The 16,829-nt window shown below is 47.1% G+C and overlaps 1 protein-coding gene across 1 annotated transcript; it reads right to left on the reverse strand.

Annotated features, from left to right (window-relative positions):
* Nucleotides 1–853: 853 nt before the first annotated feature.
* IL19 (interleukin 19) lies at nt 854–6,632 on the reverse strand. The gene is made up of 5 exons (XM_058538148.1): nt 6,404–6,632; nt 6,185–6,250; nt 3,600–3,752; nt 2,343–2,414; nt 854–954 (listed from the first exon to the last, which is right to left on the reverse strand). Exons 1-5 carry the CDS (start codon nt 6,554–6,556, stop codon nt 895–897), a joined length of 504 nt encoding a protein of 167 aa, XP_058394131.1. The 5' UTR covers nt 6,557–6,632; the 3' UTR covers nt 854–894.
* Between the last annotated feature and the right edge of the window lie 10,197 nt (nt 6,633–16,829).

The raw sequence follows: 16,829 nt of genomic DNA on the forward strand, positions 1-16,829 counted from the left end.
GTTGCCAAACAAACATTTACATTTATAAGGGAAATCTCCATTTGTAAAGGTCTCCCTCTCTGTATTGGGAAGAGGGGTGATGACCTCATTTCTAGAAACTTATCAATGTGGAAGGTGAGGCCTTAAATCTGTATAATAACCTTACTCTTGTTTACAGTGCTTTAGTGGTAATCTCCTGTAACTGACTCCCCCCACCCCCAACATCCTCCTTTGTCATTGGCTGAACATGGTATTTAAGACGAGAATTTCTGCTATTGTGTTGAGAAACGCAGTGTCCCTGGTTTCTCCTACGTATACATGTTATTCAACTTGGTATTATTTTCTCCTGCTAACCTGTGTCGTTAATTATTTGGCCAGCCATAAGAACCTTAAAGTGAAAGGGCAGAGGGGGATTCTCCCTCTTCCTCCAACATGGTAAAGAACAGTTTATTCAGAAAAATGAGTCAGTACAATACGCACTGCAGGATGTCGCTCAGCTCACATCACAGACACGGGATAAACAACTTCCCAGTAAATTAGGGGAAGCTGACCCTTTCCCTCCAGAATGGTCTGCACACAGGACCTTTCAACAGACATATTTCATTATAAATATGACAGTAGACGATTCGGCTACTTTCGGGGGGATCAGACAGCCTGGGACTTTCAGCTGCAGGGTGAGATCTGCTCACACCTTGATTTTTCCCTCCAATACCTCAGCCACAGAGCAGAGAATTCCAAATCAGTAGAGAGGTTTCTTCAAAAAGACGCTTATTTGCATTAAAATGGGGCCTTCCCCACCTGCCTCCCCTTCCAATTCTGCTATCTCCCACAGGAAGCCTCCCAGGGGCCTTCATCCCTGGGTAATTAGGGTCCTTGTCATCAGGCAGATGAAGCTCCTTGATGATTCTTGCCAGTCTAGGCTAGAAAGATGTCGAGCTCTCCCAGAGACTTAATGGCAGCAGATCGGACCTCCAGCTGAAACCAGGAAAGCATCATAAGACCCTGCCTTGCTAGGCTGGGTAATAGCTTTCAACCCATGTTCCAGTACCCACGAGGTTTTCTTTTTATTCATCCATTATATATGCAGAGCATACAAACCCAAAATTATTTTCACAACATGCAACCCAATTGTTTTCCACACACAAGCAATTAAATCATGTCAGCAACTCATAAACAAAATTCTTCATTCTTTGCCCTATGTTTTTGTTTTTCCTGTTTTTCACAGGAGGAAAAAAAACCAACTTGCCTTATGGGACTGTTCTACCTATTTCGCTTTTCGCGCCAGTTTGCTTTAGCGCTTCTCTCTCCCAGAAAGTCTGCCTCCGGTGGCGCTCGCTATGCTGTGGGTAGGAAGAACGTGTTGTTCCCTCTTGACGTGTTAAAGCACCGGAGCCCCTAAGTGTAAGTGTCCCACCCAACGTCCCACAGCAGAGCTGGAACTAGAGCCCAAGTGCCCCGGCTTATGCCACCTCTTTCTCAGCCGACTAGAAGACGGTGAGACCCACAGGTATATCCTGCGGAGCCGGGCAGCGCAGGATCGCGTCTACCCCCACCACTTAGTCCAGTATGAACTTGGTTCAGTTACTTACTTAGCCTGTTTGTGCCTCGGTTTCCTAATTTATCAAATGCAGATAATGGCTCATAGCATTGTGGTGGGAAATAAACCTGTTAATACCTGCAGTGTGCTTAGAGCAATACCTGGCTCATAGTAAGAACAATAGGGGTCTCAGCCGCTGTTATCATATCCTAGGAGCCTCTCCACAAAGAAGCAGAGCTCTGAACAGACCTCCTTGCCATTCCAGGCGTTGGCATCATTTGAGAGTGCCGTTGAAATGCAGACTCTCAGGCCTCATTCCAGACCTATTGAGCCAGAACCCGCATTTTAACACAATCTCCAGATGGAGCACGTAAGAAGCACTGCTCTTCCTCCACTGCCATATGAGCTGTGTGTTCTACAGCGACGTCCACGTGAGAAGCACCGTTCCTTATCACACGCAGAGTGCTGACGGCGTCACTGGCCCAGCAGGGAACACGGTTCATCCATAACAGCTTACAATTCACGAGGCATCTTTGCTCCCTCTGTATCAGCCCATCTTAAACAGTATGCGCTTTCCCTCAAAACTTAACACAGGTTAGGTCTGCTATGTGAGGGTATAAGCAAATGGCGGAGGACTGATGGAGAAGGGGAGTCCAGGAAATTAGCAAAAGAGGTAAGACCAACATCCTCTTTACAGACACACGGGATAGGAAGGCCTGACATAAATGCTTGTCAGGAAATGAATGAATTCAGATGGCAAGGAGGCTGAAGGCTGGGCGCTTCTCAGATAGGCTCCCACTTCTTGTCTCCATCTTCCCGCCCTCACCTGACCATAGTGGTCATGGATGATTCTGGTTGCGTTGGCGGCTTCCTGCCTGCAGTGACACCGCCTCTGCTCCTGTATGAGAACGTGAGATCAGCGCCCATCAGAGGACCTCTCCCTGCCCCCACTCTTTTTTTTTTTATGAGGAAGATCAGCCCTGAGCTAACGTCCATGCCAATCCTCCTCTTTTTGCTGAGGAAGACTGGCCCTGAGCTAACATCTGTGCCCGTCTTCCTCCACTTTATATGGGACATCGCCACAGCATGGCCTGACAAGCGGTGCATCGGTGCGTGCATGGGATCTGAACCCGGGCTGCCAGCAGCGGATTGCACGCACCTAACCGCTAGGCCACGGGCCGGCCCGTCTCCCCTACTCTTTCCACCACGTCTCCCTCTCTTCCCCAGGAGAGAGCCAGGTGCGTAAACTCGGATTGAAACAGCAGGGGCGTGGGGACTGTGTATAGGGTCACCCTGTGTGTGAGCAGGGCTTTTGCCTTTTCTGGGTTTACAGCCCACCAGACTGGAAAGGAGGTGTCAAACATGTCCTGTCACCACTCTGTGAACATGGGACCCCGCAAGGGAGTCACTCATAAATATTCTTTGGGTTAGTTAATTAAATAATTGGTTAAATACAACTTAATGTAAGTGGGACGGGAGTCATGACCTCTTCTAACAATTTTAGAATTCGGGGCACAGAGAGGTGAAGTAACTTGCCACAAAGTCACACAGGAAATTATTGGCAGGGATGGGGCTAGAACCTAGGATTTCTCCTGGTCTAAGTTTTTGTTGGTTTGTTTGGGTTTGGTTTTATTTCTGATGTTTGTTTTGAACAGATCGCAATGAATTTATAGGTGACTCCTAGGGATAGGTCATACCAGGGAGCCACCCAGAGGTTAATGGGTATAGAAACCTCAAAGGGCCAGAAACAAAGGAACTAGTGGGATGCTTATGATAAGCCTCAAGTGCTTGGCATGCCCCTTTCACTGTCCGGCCCTGGGTCACTACGGGATGCCTTGACACAAGTGGTCACCCCAGGAGGATTCTTTACGAGGAAAGCGGGTCTGATGAAGTGTCAAAGAGGAAGCTCTGGGGAAGAAGTGACAGTGGAGGAGGTTCTTGACAGTTCTCCCCGTGGATGGCAGGGCAGGGAATTTCCTTAGACTCCAGGAACCACTTCAGATGGCTGACTGGGGCCAGCATGTCCTGGCCCTCCCTGGGGCAGACGGGGAATAGATGCTCAAAGTCTAATGTGGTGACTCACACATTGTTGCAGAGTTTTCTGCATGTAGAGGAAAGAGTTGGCAATGCTGCTGATTCTTCTCAAGATTTGGGGCTTCAGCTCCTGATGGTCCTTGAACACCCTGTCCATGTAAAATGCCAGGAGTTTCCTGGTCACGCAGCACACGTCTAGGGGCTACAGACACTGATTGGAGAAAGCCCCAGAGGCCCTTGTCTCTTACTATCTGAGAGACGAAAGCAGCGTATGTGAGTAGGGGCAGTAAGGAGCGAGATAACTAAAAGTCATTTTTTAAAATTCATCTTGGTCTCCGAGCGTCCATCTCGTCTTACCACGTCAAAGCTACCTGTGGAAAAGGCACTGAGGAGAGATTGCCGTTCATCCCCTCTTTTTATAACGCCAGGAGATATATTCACAAGGGATAGAGCCCAGTCATGGACTAGAATTCTCTCTATAGCATCTGCAACATGTCTTCACTAACTTCTGCTTAAACCCTTCCAAGAAGCAGGCTTCTCTCTATTGAAAGGACCAATGTCTGAGCCACTTTCTTTTCTTTTTTTTTTTTAATTTTATTTATTTATTTTTTTCCCCCAAAGCCCCAGTAGACAGTTGTATGTCATAGATGCACGTGGGACGCGGCCTCAGCATGGCCGGAGAAGCGGTGCGTTGGTGCGCGCCCGGGATCCGAACCCAGGCCCCCAGCAGCAGAGCGCGCGCACTTAACCGCTAAGCCATGGGGCTGGCCCTGAGCCACTTTCTTGAAAAGTACTTTCTTACGTTGTGCTGAAGTCTGCCTCTCTGTGACGTCTCCCATCCATCAACACGCCTCCCAGCCATCCGTTCAATTGCTGCCGCATGCCAGGCGTGTGCTGGGCATGTACCTTCCATCGTAATGACATTGTGTTTATCCTGGCCGCCCTGCTCAGCTCTCTCTTGGCTGTCGTTTTTCAACTGCAGGGATCATTTGGACGGAGCTGAGATTTGCAAGGATGGAAACTAACAGCTGCAGAAATCATACATCTGGGCAGGTCTGCAGCTGGCAGAGTGCAGATCTCTCTAAGGGAGAGCTCCTGAATTCCCGGAGCACAGCTCAGAGCAGATGGCCAGGCTGAGTTCTCTTCTAGCAGTTTGCACCTCACCCCCAGAGCGAGAGCAGCGCTAGAGCGCGGTGAGTTACTCTGCAGGAGATTTATAGCTCAGTGTGAGAAGGGCGGGGTCTACAGTGGGACAGTGCTTCCATCTTCATTAGCATTAAAGCAGCAAGCCTCCTAGGCCCCACAGGCAGCTTTTCCTAGACGGCAAACTCTACCTGCAACACAAAAACCCTCTCTTTGTCCACTCCTGCTGGTTCCCTTAACCAAAGAGGCAAAAAGTTGCACACCTTTGTTTTATCAGGGAGGGAGGAACTATGATAGAGACCTGTGTCCTCATTGACCCCTTCCCTTGTGCCACATCAGCTATCTCTAGACCTTGAGAGGGGAAAGAATCTGGAGACAGAGGCATGAGACTTGGGGGTCTATTCCTGCTTCAACCACTAACTTGTCCTTCTCCCTCGTAGGTATCAATTTGCTCATTTGAAAAAGATGGCCTTTTGGAATAGATGGCCTTTCGGGTCCCTTCCAGCTGGGATATCCTATAAGTCTCTTATACAGTTGGCAGGAATAGCATTTAGTAAGTGGCTACATGTGTTCACAAATAAATCGGGCCCAGTACCGCCTACAAGAATTAATCTGTGCAGAGAAGCCCAAGGAAAAAGTAACTCCTTGCAGATACAAGTTACACTCTGTCTCATAAATACCTGAAAAAACTGGATCTTCCTAGAATGTTTACAAGGACTGGAGGAGCTCACATGTAAAGGCACTTCTCAGTGGCGCCTTCCGTTCATTGAATTATCACCTTGTAAGTCAGTGTTTCAGAACACAATCTTACTGCCTCTTGTTTGGACAATTGGACCGATCTCCTCATTAGCTTTCCTGCCTCAAGTTGTCCACTGTAAAGAGCATCACCAGACTGTCTTTCTAAAAGATTTTGTGGTCATATAGCCTTTGACTCAAAAACCTACGGTGACTCCCTACTGCCTCTGTTATAAGGCTGAGATTCAGCCTGGCGTTTAAGGTTCTTGGTAAAATGATTCCAGAGTGTTTTTCCTCCTCAGCCTCTTCCGCTCACCTTCGTGTCCCTCACACCACAGCTTGGTTGCCTCACTGTCCCCTGACACACATTCCTGGATCTTACACACATTCTCCCATGCTCCCCAAACCCCTTCCTCCCTTTTATCCACTCAGCCTACTCAGCTTTTAAGTCACTGCTCATTTTCTCAGCTTCCCCATGAAACCTTCCAGAATCCCCCTGAGCCATCCTGTCCCACTTGAGTGTGCGGCACCCCCAATCACTCTCCACGTTAATGGCGCTTCTTGAATCCCTCCCAGGGGTTTCAAAGTCCTCAAGACATGAACATGACCTACCACATCAGTGGACAAATGAGAAGCCTGGAGCACTGAGACGACACTGGAGATGAGGGAAGAGAAGAAGACAGCGTAGAGATCTCCTTCTCAGCCCAGGGCCACTGCACCATAAAATAATACAGGAAAGAGCAGGCAGACCAATGCTTTAATGCTGTGCAAGGTCTCCGATGCAGACAGGATGGTGACATTTTGGAAGCTGTCCTTAGCTTGCTGTGGAGGGAAACATAGGGACAGCCACAAGCAATGAGTACTCCGTGTCCTCCCGAGACACAAAAGATAATGAGAAGAAACTTGCTCTCCAAGTTAAAATGTAGGGTGAGGCACGCCCCCTTGCCCACACCTTCACCCCAAACCCGTACTCACGATGGCTCTTCTGATTTCTCGGAAACTCTCTTCTACGCGGTGCATATCCGTGGAAATCAGACATCTCCTGAGACCTCGGGCGTGCACCGAGCACTGCAAGAGCGTCGCGCCCAGGATCCAGAGGGAAACACACCGTGCCTTCATGTCCTGCATGAAGAGGTGGAAGTCAGCTGGAACCAAGAGTGGAGAGCAGTGAGAGACCCCCGACTGGGTCCCTGTGGACCTGGCAGGGCAGCCAGACGGCAACCAACAGAACAGACTCAATATCTCAGCCTGCGGAGTCCAGGGGCACGTGTCTTCTCCTCTGCTTTTCTTGAATCAACTGAATGCGAGCGCTCCCCCCTCCCCCCATGTCCCTACCCCACCCCCAGAAGCAGTGTTCTCTCAAGTCCTAAGGAGTACATTGTGTGTATATCACTTTCTTATGACTCAGTACAGCTCACTTTGTCAACGGGGGTGAAAAGCATTGTTTTTAATAAATTAAATAGGAAAAACAAAGTCAGTAATACACCCTAGGAATTAGGCAACAGATCTGAAATACCATAAAAGCACATTTGGTTTTTTATGTTTGCCCTTGAAATAGGTAACACCCTTTTATTATAAACCCCTAATGTGTATCTGCTTAAAATCATTTGTTTGAAGCCAGCTATGATGATGTCACCTTCTGGAGAAGATGGGAAAGGGAGGCGCAAGACATCTCCTAATAACTAATTAACCATGGTGAAGAGAGAGACCCCTGCAGAAAGCAAGTTGGTGGCTTCCCCTCCATCACCCACTGAGCCAGAGGGTCTGAGGGACATGTTTGCTGCTAGCTAGTCCCTAGGCAGGGCCAGACTCTGAGATGCTTGCTGCTGTCGATGCAAATAATCCATAACCAATCTATAAATCAAAATTGGGGTGAGTTTATTATGAGCCAACTTTTGAGGACCGTATAGCCCAGGAGAGTCCTTTCACAAAGAAATGGAGCACTCCAAAGAAGTAGGGTGTACAGAGTGGTTATATACCATCAAAGAGCATGTATCACATATGATTGCAGTGTCCCTCTTACAATAGTCGCGAGACTGACCTGTTGGCACAGTGATTGATGGACACAGCAGGTATCAGGTCTGCTGTCTCCATGGGCGTGGCTGGTGGCAGGTCTGTTGCCTCAAGTTGGGTGGTCACAGGACAAACAAATCCTAGCCTAGGGAGAAATGCTTATCCTTAAGGAAATGTCAATGTGGGGGAAGTTGCATCCATATTTTAAGGGCATTTGTTCTTGTCTTTGGGACATGTTAATTGCTTAAAGCAGATACACAATGAATGAACAGAGGCTACAGGCCCTTTTTAGAAAAACAAGGTCAGGACGAATTAGTTTTACACCAAATGGCTTCCTCATATGCTCCAATATATCCTATTGCTTGCCATTTATTTATCACCTCCTCTTCTGATTCTCTCATCCTTCCTGCCTCTGCCATCCCTCCTTTTCTCTGTCTCTTTCATTTAACCACTTTAAGTGGTGTCATATAACACACATTGAGAAAAGTGCACGCAACGTAATTGTACAGTTTGTTGAGTTCTCTTTCTCAGACTTTCTCCAGCACTAGCACAAGTTTCACACACAGAGCTTCACCTGAAAGATAAGCCTTGTGACAACGCCAGTGAAGAGACCAGTCCTCTGGCCAGCATCCTCCATGGTGCCCACCAAATGCTCTCACTTCCAGCCATGTGGGTGCTGGGGTAAGTGTAGCGTGTGTGGCAGTGGAAGAGAGGGAGGCACCAAACATAGGAAGCCAGCTGAGGGGGCTGCAGACCCCACCAACTCCTAACTATAGCTGTAATTGCTGTAGTTATAAGGGACATATGTGGGCGAGTGTGAACCACATTGTCCTCGCTCCCCACCACCACTCCCCAGATCTTCCTCTGGAGTCCCAGGCTCTTCTCCAGAAAGCCAAGAAATAGCAAATCCTGTTTAGAAAACATTTTGCCTCATCTCTCCTTAACTCAGCATCATTCTAGTGAGTGGACAGGTACACACTGAGACCTCACCATGGAACAGCATTTTGCTAAAGAGTTCAATTTCTCTTTTTCCAACCTCTCTTTTTGTGGCAAAACAAGAAAATAGACCCCACTGGCAGGGCAGTCTGTAGAGTCCCCCAAAGCTCTATCCCCTCTAAAGGCAACTGGGATGCCTCTAGAAAGCCGAGTGACTAGAAGGAGAGCATAGTTTTTCTTCTGACAAGATAACTCTCAGAAGCAGTGGGACACTGCCTGCTCACCCCGTGCCTGGAGCCTCAGACATTTTGTGGAGGAGAAAAATGCCTCCTTTAGCTTGGTGAGGCGATTCCAGACATTTTGGCTGATTCAGACAGCAGTGGTAGCTAATACTTATCATACGTGCATGCACTGGGCACCGTGTCAAGCATTTTCCATAACTATCTTATTTAATTCTCACAACCACCCTGTGAGGCAGGTTCTGTTTCTATCCCCATTTTACCGAAGAGGGAGCTGACACTTAGAGAAGTGAAGGGACCTGCCCAAGGTACGTAGCCACCAAGTGGTAGAGCCAGGATTTGAAGACAGGCAGCCTGGCCCTGGAGCCTGCTCTCCTTCCCACTGCACCATCCCGTTTACAGCACTCTTTCCTCTGAGGTCTCAGCTGGAGATCCCGGCAGACCCCCTTACACCAGACAAACAGGAACACATTTCTGATCAGATCCCATGGAACCAGTGGTGCTCCTTACATTAAAAAAAATATTTAATACTGCAAAGGATTAAAAAAAGATAAAAAGTTCCCAGCACAATTCCTACAACAGAAAGGTTATAGTAAACGTTAGAGTCCTTCCCCTTCACTTTCCTCCTTCCTTCCTTCCTTCTCACTCTCCATCTCTTCTTATTGAGAATAAGGTACTAGGAAGTTCATCCTCTGGATGAATGGAGTACCCCTCTCCATTCTACAAAATATCCAGCACTGGGACATCACAGGCCACACACAATGACAACAGGTCACCTCTCTGCAGCTGTGAAGGATGAGGGCTAGGACAGCGAAGCCTCTGAAGAAGCCCGGAAGGAGCCTCGCCTTCACTGGGTGCTCCCAGCTGCGCCTGTGTCTTCTCTCCCCAAGCTGCTTGCCACTTGGAAAGGGCTGGTCACTTTTATGTAGGTGGGTAAGAGGAAATGCTCTAAGGTTTACTAGGTGAGTCCGCCTTTGGGAGATTATTTTTCCCCTCGTTTCCTTAGCATCTCATTCCCTTCATTGTTTTCCTTTCTTTCTTCTTTGAGATATAGCTGACTAATTTTTATTAAGAAATGCTTCTTTCTTCTGGGTCTTGACATGCAGCTTCTAACAAAAACAAACTCCCCAGTCCATGCAAATAAGAATTTCTTACAATTCTTTGTCTACACAGAAAAGTCCCAGTTAGGTCACTTGAGAGCTGTGGCATGCCGCCAACTGTCCCGTGCGGGCAATCTCAGGGAAGCACTCTCCTACCAGCAGCCAGCCCCATGAGACTCTGCAGGTGTCCCTGGCTCCAGCCCACTCCATCTGCCTGATGCCTCATACAGCCCTTGAGCACCCACTATGTGCCAAGAACTAGCTAAATGCTTTACAGGCAGTATTTGGTTTAACTTCATGGAGAACATTTCTTTGTCTCAGGAATGCAAGGCTTTCTTTAGACATCATCTTTCTCCTCTTCACTGTGTCCCTCGGAGGGCCCTTTCATTTTTGCTTAATGTAGAGAGAGAAAATGAGACTGGGAAGTAGAGGGGCTTGAAGCAGCCAGTGGCAGTGCTGGGAACAGAGCTTGACATCCTTGCTCTTGGGCCAGAAGAAGCCCTATCTAAATTACTTTTTTACACAGACTCTATAACGTGAATTCTCCAAAGATCAGGGTTTGAGGTGATAGTGATGGAAGGATAGGGTGTAAAAAATTTCCTCCCCAAACACAAACTCCCCAGATAAACACAGCTTGTTTTTACCAAATGAAGCAACTCTGGGAATGGGTGTAATTCCAAGAGACCCCATAAGCCATTTGGTTAACGGGCTGGTACAACAGGCTGGAGCAGACCCTGCCCTGCAGCCAGACTGGGGAGACAGAGTGGTGGGCAGGGCACTGGCAGAGAAGGAAGAGGACAGGGAGGACGGGTGGCTTTTGATGGGGGTAGGTGCAAAGCAAAGGAGCCCCAGGAGCTGGAAGCCTTTTGTCCAACATCTTGGACATAATGAAATAATACATGTTGAGGGGAGCAGTAGATTGTAGTGGTTACAGTGTAGCTCTGGATTTAAACTCAGGCTGTCCCTCTTCTCTGTGAGACACTGGACGAGCTACTTAAGACCTTTCAAAGCTCCGTAAAGTAAGTAAAATAAACTGATGATTTGAATGAGCTAATGGACTTAGGTACTCAATAAACGTTATCTATTCTAATGCTATTTGTCAGGCACCTGGAAAAGGAGAAGACATCTTTGTTAGTTAGATGTCTCTCTCCTCCTGCTGGGGAGGGAAGAAAGAGTTACTCTTTGAGTCCAGAGATCTCCCCCACCCCCACCCCTGCTTCCTGGGGAGGGGGTGAGGCCGGGGAAGTGGGTGTCGTTTTTCCAGCACTGCCTGAGCTGCCTGGCTCAGAGCTCACAGATGGGGACCCAGCTGTGAGATGTGAGATGATTGCAAAACTGTCCATGCTGACTCTCACCCCGCATTCATCCCCTTGGGCTCAGACTGTGTGTTCTCACCCGGCTTTCATCTCAGGGCAATGACGTCATATCAGGAAGCTTGCAGAGGAAGGAAAATACGTGATGTGTTCATAGCTCCTCTCCAGCATGCAGTGTATCGTAGTGGCCGGGCCTATCGTAGTCAGCCCAGCCGAGGATGCCTGCCTTTGCTCATATGACTGTCAGACTGAACCAGCCAGTTCATCTCTGTGCCTCTGTCTATTCATCTGCAAAATGGTGCTAATCGTGCCTACTGACTATTCACCATGAGGGCATGGCATATCGATTAAATGTAAGCCCTCAGTACTGTGCTTGGTACATAATAAGATATTAGAAAATGATAACCTTTGTGATTAATTTTACAGCCCCCTTTAGAGCCCCTAAATTGGGAGGAGGGACAATAAGAAATGATTTCCTTCCATCCTAAGTCTTGCTGCCTAACACTTAATATAAAAAATAAGAATACAGTTTGAGATGGAAGGGCATCCCTCCCAGGATTGCAATCAAACTATGGATTTCATCCATAGATGTAGGGTTATGTCAAGCCTTAGAACTGGGTCTTCTAGAACCAGTTGACCCACCATTGGGGTACCAGAGCTCAATTTTCTGTTCATTAAATGGGAAAGCAGAAAGAATGTGAAGGAAGACTAGAGAGCCAGAATGGAGAATGCTGTGAGTCTGATGTGTGCTGGACACAGCTGTCTCACACTTTCTAATCCCGTAGCCCCACCCACTGTCCACTCTAACTTCATGAACTCTTCATGGTGGTGCCAAGGCAATTTTCTCTCCATGAACGAGTGGAGCCTGCCCACTCCTAAGTGCTGAGGCCTGGAGCTCAGGCTGAAAGTGAGCCAGGCATTGCACAACTCCAGAGGGCACTGTGCCTATGGCCTCCTATGGGAATGAGGCTCCATGGAGTTGAGCAAAGGGTGGCCCTACTGAGTGATCTAGATAAAATGGATTAGGTCTATATGAATAACTTCGGTTAGATTTGAGGAAGAACCTAGCATTGTGAAGCCTGTACAACACTGGAAAGTGTGATAGAGAAAGGATCTGTAAAAGAAAGTAATATTGAGATTGATGGATTATTTCATTTGGGAAGTAAGCAGGGACTTAAAAACAGAAAGAATATAAATGTTTCGATGTCTTGGTAAATATGTCTGGATTGCAATGATATATTTGGAATTTGTATATAGCTTTGAAAATAAAGCAAGAAAAGATAAATTTCCTAGTTCTGGGGGGCTTTAAACCTAAAAAGTCTCTCCTCTGTTTGGGATTTAGAAATAAGAGTCAGAAAAGAGAGCAGAAGTCACCCAGTTCAACCTTCGCATTATAGCAATGGTCAAATGGAGACGTGAACCAGCCCTCCCGCCACACCGCGAGGAAGTGGCGCCCTGTTCTCAAGCCTCCATCTCCTCACTTCTAGCTCAGTGCCCTGTCTAACCTCATGCGGCCTTCTCATCTCCAGATCAGGTGGAGTGGAACAGAATGCCTGTTCTGTTCCAGGTGGACAACCTCAAGCCTGTTTAGCAGGGGAGGTGCTGCAACTCGCCCAAGCCAAGCTGTCTGACTTGCCTTCACCCAGGAAGTCGACGGCCTGAGGGAACCCAACCGGTGGCTCCAGTGCTGGAGGGGAGGGAAAGGCAGACCTTGTCCACATCTCCAACCTCATCTCTCTTGATGAGCCTGCACACCCAACTGCCTGCTCTCACCGAGAAAGCACTCCACTTGCTTTTCTGCCTTGCAAATACCTACCCAACTTTCTAGACGCAGCTCCAGTGTGACTTCCTTTGACTTCCTGTGACTTCTTTCCTGTGACTTCCCTTACTTCCTGTGAAGTCTCTTCCTTTCTGTCTGCCCCTCCTCCCAGCACTTTCCTCTCCCCTCATTGAGTTGACTCCTCTTTCTTTCATAGTCTCACTGGATAGATACAAGATGCTTAGTTAACTCTGAATTTCAGATAAACACATTTCAGTGCTTATCCATCTGAAATTCAATGTTAACTGGGCATCCTGTATTTTTGTTTGCTAAATCTGGCAGCCCTACACTGGACCCCCTACAAACTTCAACCCCAGCCAGGGCCAGATCTAGCTCATATGGGGCCAGTAGCTCATGGGTTGCTTTTTAAGAGAAGGAATTTAAAAATAAAAGTACAAACTTAGAGACAAAAGTGTATATTTATTTAGAATGAGAAATCAATCACAACAAATTACAAATTTTAAAAAGTTGACAAATACCACAAACACCATAAAATCCAGAAAGATAATTCAACACTTTTATAAACTACCTGACACCTCTTTGTTTGCTTCTTCTATGACAATGATTTTCTAACTGCTATTTTCTATAAAGAGAATTTAAAAAGTCAGTCTTTCCTCTGGTATGGTTGTTCAAAATGGTGTTTTGGTGTTGATAGCTGGAATGCATAAATTATGCTATAAGTTTGTGCCCTACAAACACAGAAATTCACAAGATTCCCATCAGAAAAGAAAAAGTATATGACATTTCTAATTTACATATTGTATTATTGAGTAAATTTTTCCATTTTGACTAGATTTTAATGAAAGCCAAATCTTTGGCTTACAATTTTACATGTCTGATGACTGGAAGAATTTCCAACACACTTGCTTCTGGCTCCACACATCTCAAACCCTGCTTCTCCTCTACTCCCCACACACTTCCAGTAAGAAAAGTCACCAGAGCAGGGGGAAGGAGTATTTCTGGATGCCATTCTCACACCAGAATGGGTAGCAGTATCTTAACCACACACAGATGTGAGTACAAGCCACATAAATACATCTCTCTAAGGGCCAAGTGGATCCCCAAATCAACTGCTGCTTAGCCAGACCCGCGGGTATTGTGACCTCTCTAACGTCACCTGACATGAGGAGAAGTGTGGTCCAGGGGAAGTCGGAGTGGAAAATGACATTGATCTGAGGCGATTAAGGCTGATATACCTTACTCTTGTGAACTTGAGAAGAACGTATGACATGGGAACACAATGCTCGGGCCCCTCCAGGGCCGTGAAAGGAGTCCATGCGAGTGAGGGGCCCAAAGCTTAAACCTCCTTAGCTAAACAGTAAATCTCCACTGACCACAGACCTTATGATAATATACTGCATTTGTGTGTATTTTCTGACTTAATTTTTGCTTTTAATCAAAGATTTCCACATACAGAATTTTAGAAGGCATATATATGATGAAAAACTGTAGTCATTTGCCCCAGTCCTCCCCACCCCTCTATTCCTATGCCCCGTAGGCAACAGATTTCAACGGTCAGCTTCTTCCTCTGCTATTTAGTTTCGTAATTCTAAAGAGCACTCATTTATTGCTATTTCTTAACTCTTCATTTTAGAAATGATTTATCGGCTTACTACAATGGAAGATAAAGATTTAACTCTTTTATAACACCCATACAAACATACTCACTTCTCTCCCCCATCCTGCCGATACAAACATATCATAACAGCACCTCTTTCAAAGCAGAGTGTCACACAAGTCCGCCCAAGGCTGCATGAGCCACTGGGAGAAGGCGAAGTCCTGCTCTGCTACAGCCCTGGTGTCTCAACTCACGCCATGGACAACCAGAAGAATGGTGTTAGGTCCAAATGTCTCGTGTGCCTTTCATTCCATTATATTACATTTCTCATGGTCACAAACTCAAAATGCACAGAGTGAAGGAGCTAGGCTAAGAGTAATAACTAACAAGTAGTAAGCACATTTATCAGCCCAGGCACCATAATGCACTATATGCATTATCTCTTTTAATCTTCACACCTGCCCCATGAGGCAGATACTATTTTTGTGTCTATTGTTTCCAGTGAGGAAGCTGAGACTTAGAGCTGTCAAATACCTTGCCCAAGGGCCCCCACGGGGTAGGTGGCAGAGCTGGATGCAATCTGGGCAGCCCGGCTCCGGCACCGCCACTCTTAACCACTTCACTCTACCAGGCTTGAGGAGCGTCTGGTCTAGCCTTCTCATTTACAGATGAAGAAACAGCTGAGGCTCAGAGAGAAGTGCCTTGCCCAAAGCTATGCAGTGAATAGCGGTGGAGCAAGGACCAGAGCCCACATCCCTGAAGCCTCAATCCAGCGCTCTTTTCATTCACACACCCTTTGTCACCTCTTCTGACGTCAAGCCTTCTTTCTACAGAAATAGAGACATCTCTTCCCTCCAAGCAAAAGAAAAGCTGAGCAGCAAATGGTATAGAGTATGGCTTGAGAGTGCTCTTCCCAATCAACAAATCCAGGCATGTCAGCAGAAACCTCAATTCTGTGGAAGTCAGATACGGTTTTTCCCTTATTGGTGAAATGAACCTTGTCAGTTGAAAAGAGCTGCTCCCCCGGGCACCGGGACCCAGGGAGTTCCTGGGGAGAGCTTAACTTTGGGAGACTGGGAGGAGGAGGAGGTTGGGCTGGAGGCTGCTGGCTCACTGCATAGTTACACTGAGTGGGCAGCAGAGCGAGGCTGATGGATCTGAAATACTTGGGGTGTGAGAGCATGCCAGGCACGAGGACTTCATCTTACATCCACATTGTCTCCCGGAGGAAACCCCAACGAGCAGCACTCTCCCTTGGTATCATCCCAGCTCTTAGGATCCTGTCCATTCCAAAGCCAGAGGCTTTGCTTGACTTCCTTTTCTAGAGGATTTTCTCCCTTAGGTTGGCTAAACCCCCACCATATTCCGGGTACAAGCTCTCAGTGTGGCAGGCTGAGTGGGAGCCAGCTGTCACATCTCTTAGAAGTGAGCTAGGATTTTCAGCTGAGGGCTCAAACTCACAGCAGGATGCAGGTCCTCCAGGAATCCCTCTCTTGCCACCTTCAGTGCATCCTTTCCTTCTCCGTCTTCCCCCAGCACTTGTGAACTTACTTGTGCTCTGTTCATTTTCACTTCAGGTTGTTTGAGCCATCTGAAATCTCTCTCCCAACAGACTTGAAGCTTGAGGAGGACTGAGAGTGTCTCTCCCACTAAAGAGTGTGTTCCGGCTAGCGACCAGGTGGCTCCTTTGTTAATTCAACCTTTTACTTTCAGACTCTAAGATCAAGTTGTTGCTCGGATACAAACTCCATGGTGGCAGGGATCTTGTCTGGCTTGTTCATTACTTTACATCCAAAATGTAGCACATAGTAGGCACTCCATAAATGTTTCTTGAATGAATAAAGGACAGGGACTGGAGCCTCTCAAAGGCACAGACAATTGTATAGTTCTTTGGTATTTCCCCACAGCCACCTGTATGGGGTTTTGACAAGCTCAACATGAACAGCTTGCCTCCTAAGCTGGGTGCCTGGTGGGAAGGGGCCCCTGGATTTGCACCACAGAGACAGTATTTTTCTACACCCTGTAGGTGAAGCCCTGGCGGAGAAAAATCAGAGAGGTCAGGCCCACAGTGTTACATGCTTCTCTCTCAGTGTCCCAAACAATCAGCCCCAGGAAGGACTGGAGGCAGGAAACCCTGGCTGTTGAAGAGATGAATTATGTAGGCCTTTCTCTTCAGTGTATGAAACTACGTTGAGGATTAAACAAAACGTGGCACCAGAAGAAAAAATTCTGAACATGACGTTTTACAGATTTGAAGAATTATCAAACAGGAAGAGAGAGAAAATTCAGTTTGGCCAGCTATATCAAAGTAAAATTAATTATCTTGCCTAATGCTCTTGAAGCACAATAGCACTGAAGCATATTTTAAGTGCCAGAGTAACTTTCCACCCCTAAAGCTTTTCTTGTAGCACCATCAATGTTTA

This window comes from Diceros bicornis, chromosome 4 (genome assembly GCF_020826845.1).
Source record: "Diceros bicornis minor isolate mBicDic1 chromosome 4, mDicBic1.mat.cur, whole genome shotgun sequence".
Classification (NCBI taxonomy): Eukaryota; Metazoa; Chordata; class Mammalia; order Perissodactyla; family Rhinocerotidae; genus Diceros; species Diceros bicornis.

Excerpts from the sequence above, each read along its gene's own strand:
- IL19 (XM_058538148.1), bottom strand. The coding sequence starts at position 6,556 with ATGCAGGACATGAAGGCACGGTGTGTTTCCCTCTGGATCCTGGGCGCG. Across the intron at positions 6,251-6,403 it reads GAGAAATCAGAAGAGCCATC|CAAGCTAAGGACAGCTTCCA; the intron begins GTGAGTACGGGT and ends TTCCCTCCACAG. Across the intron at positions 3,753-6,184 it reads AGACCTTGCACAGCATTAAA|CCCCTAGACGTGTGCTGCGT; the intron begins GCATTGGTCTGC and ends CAGTGTCTGTAG.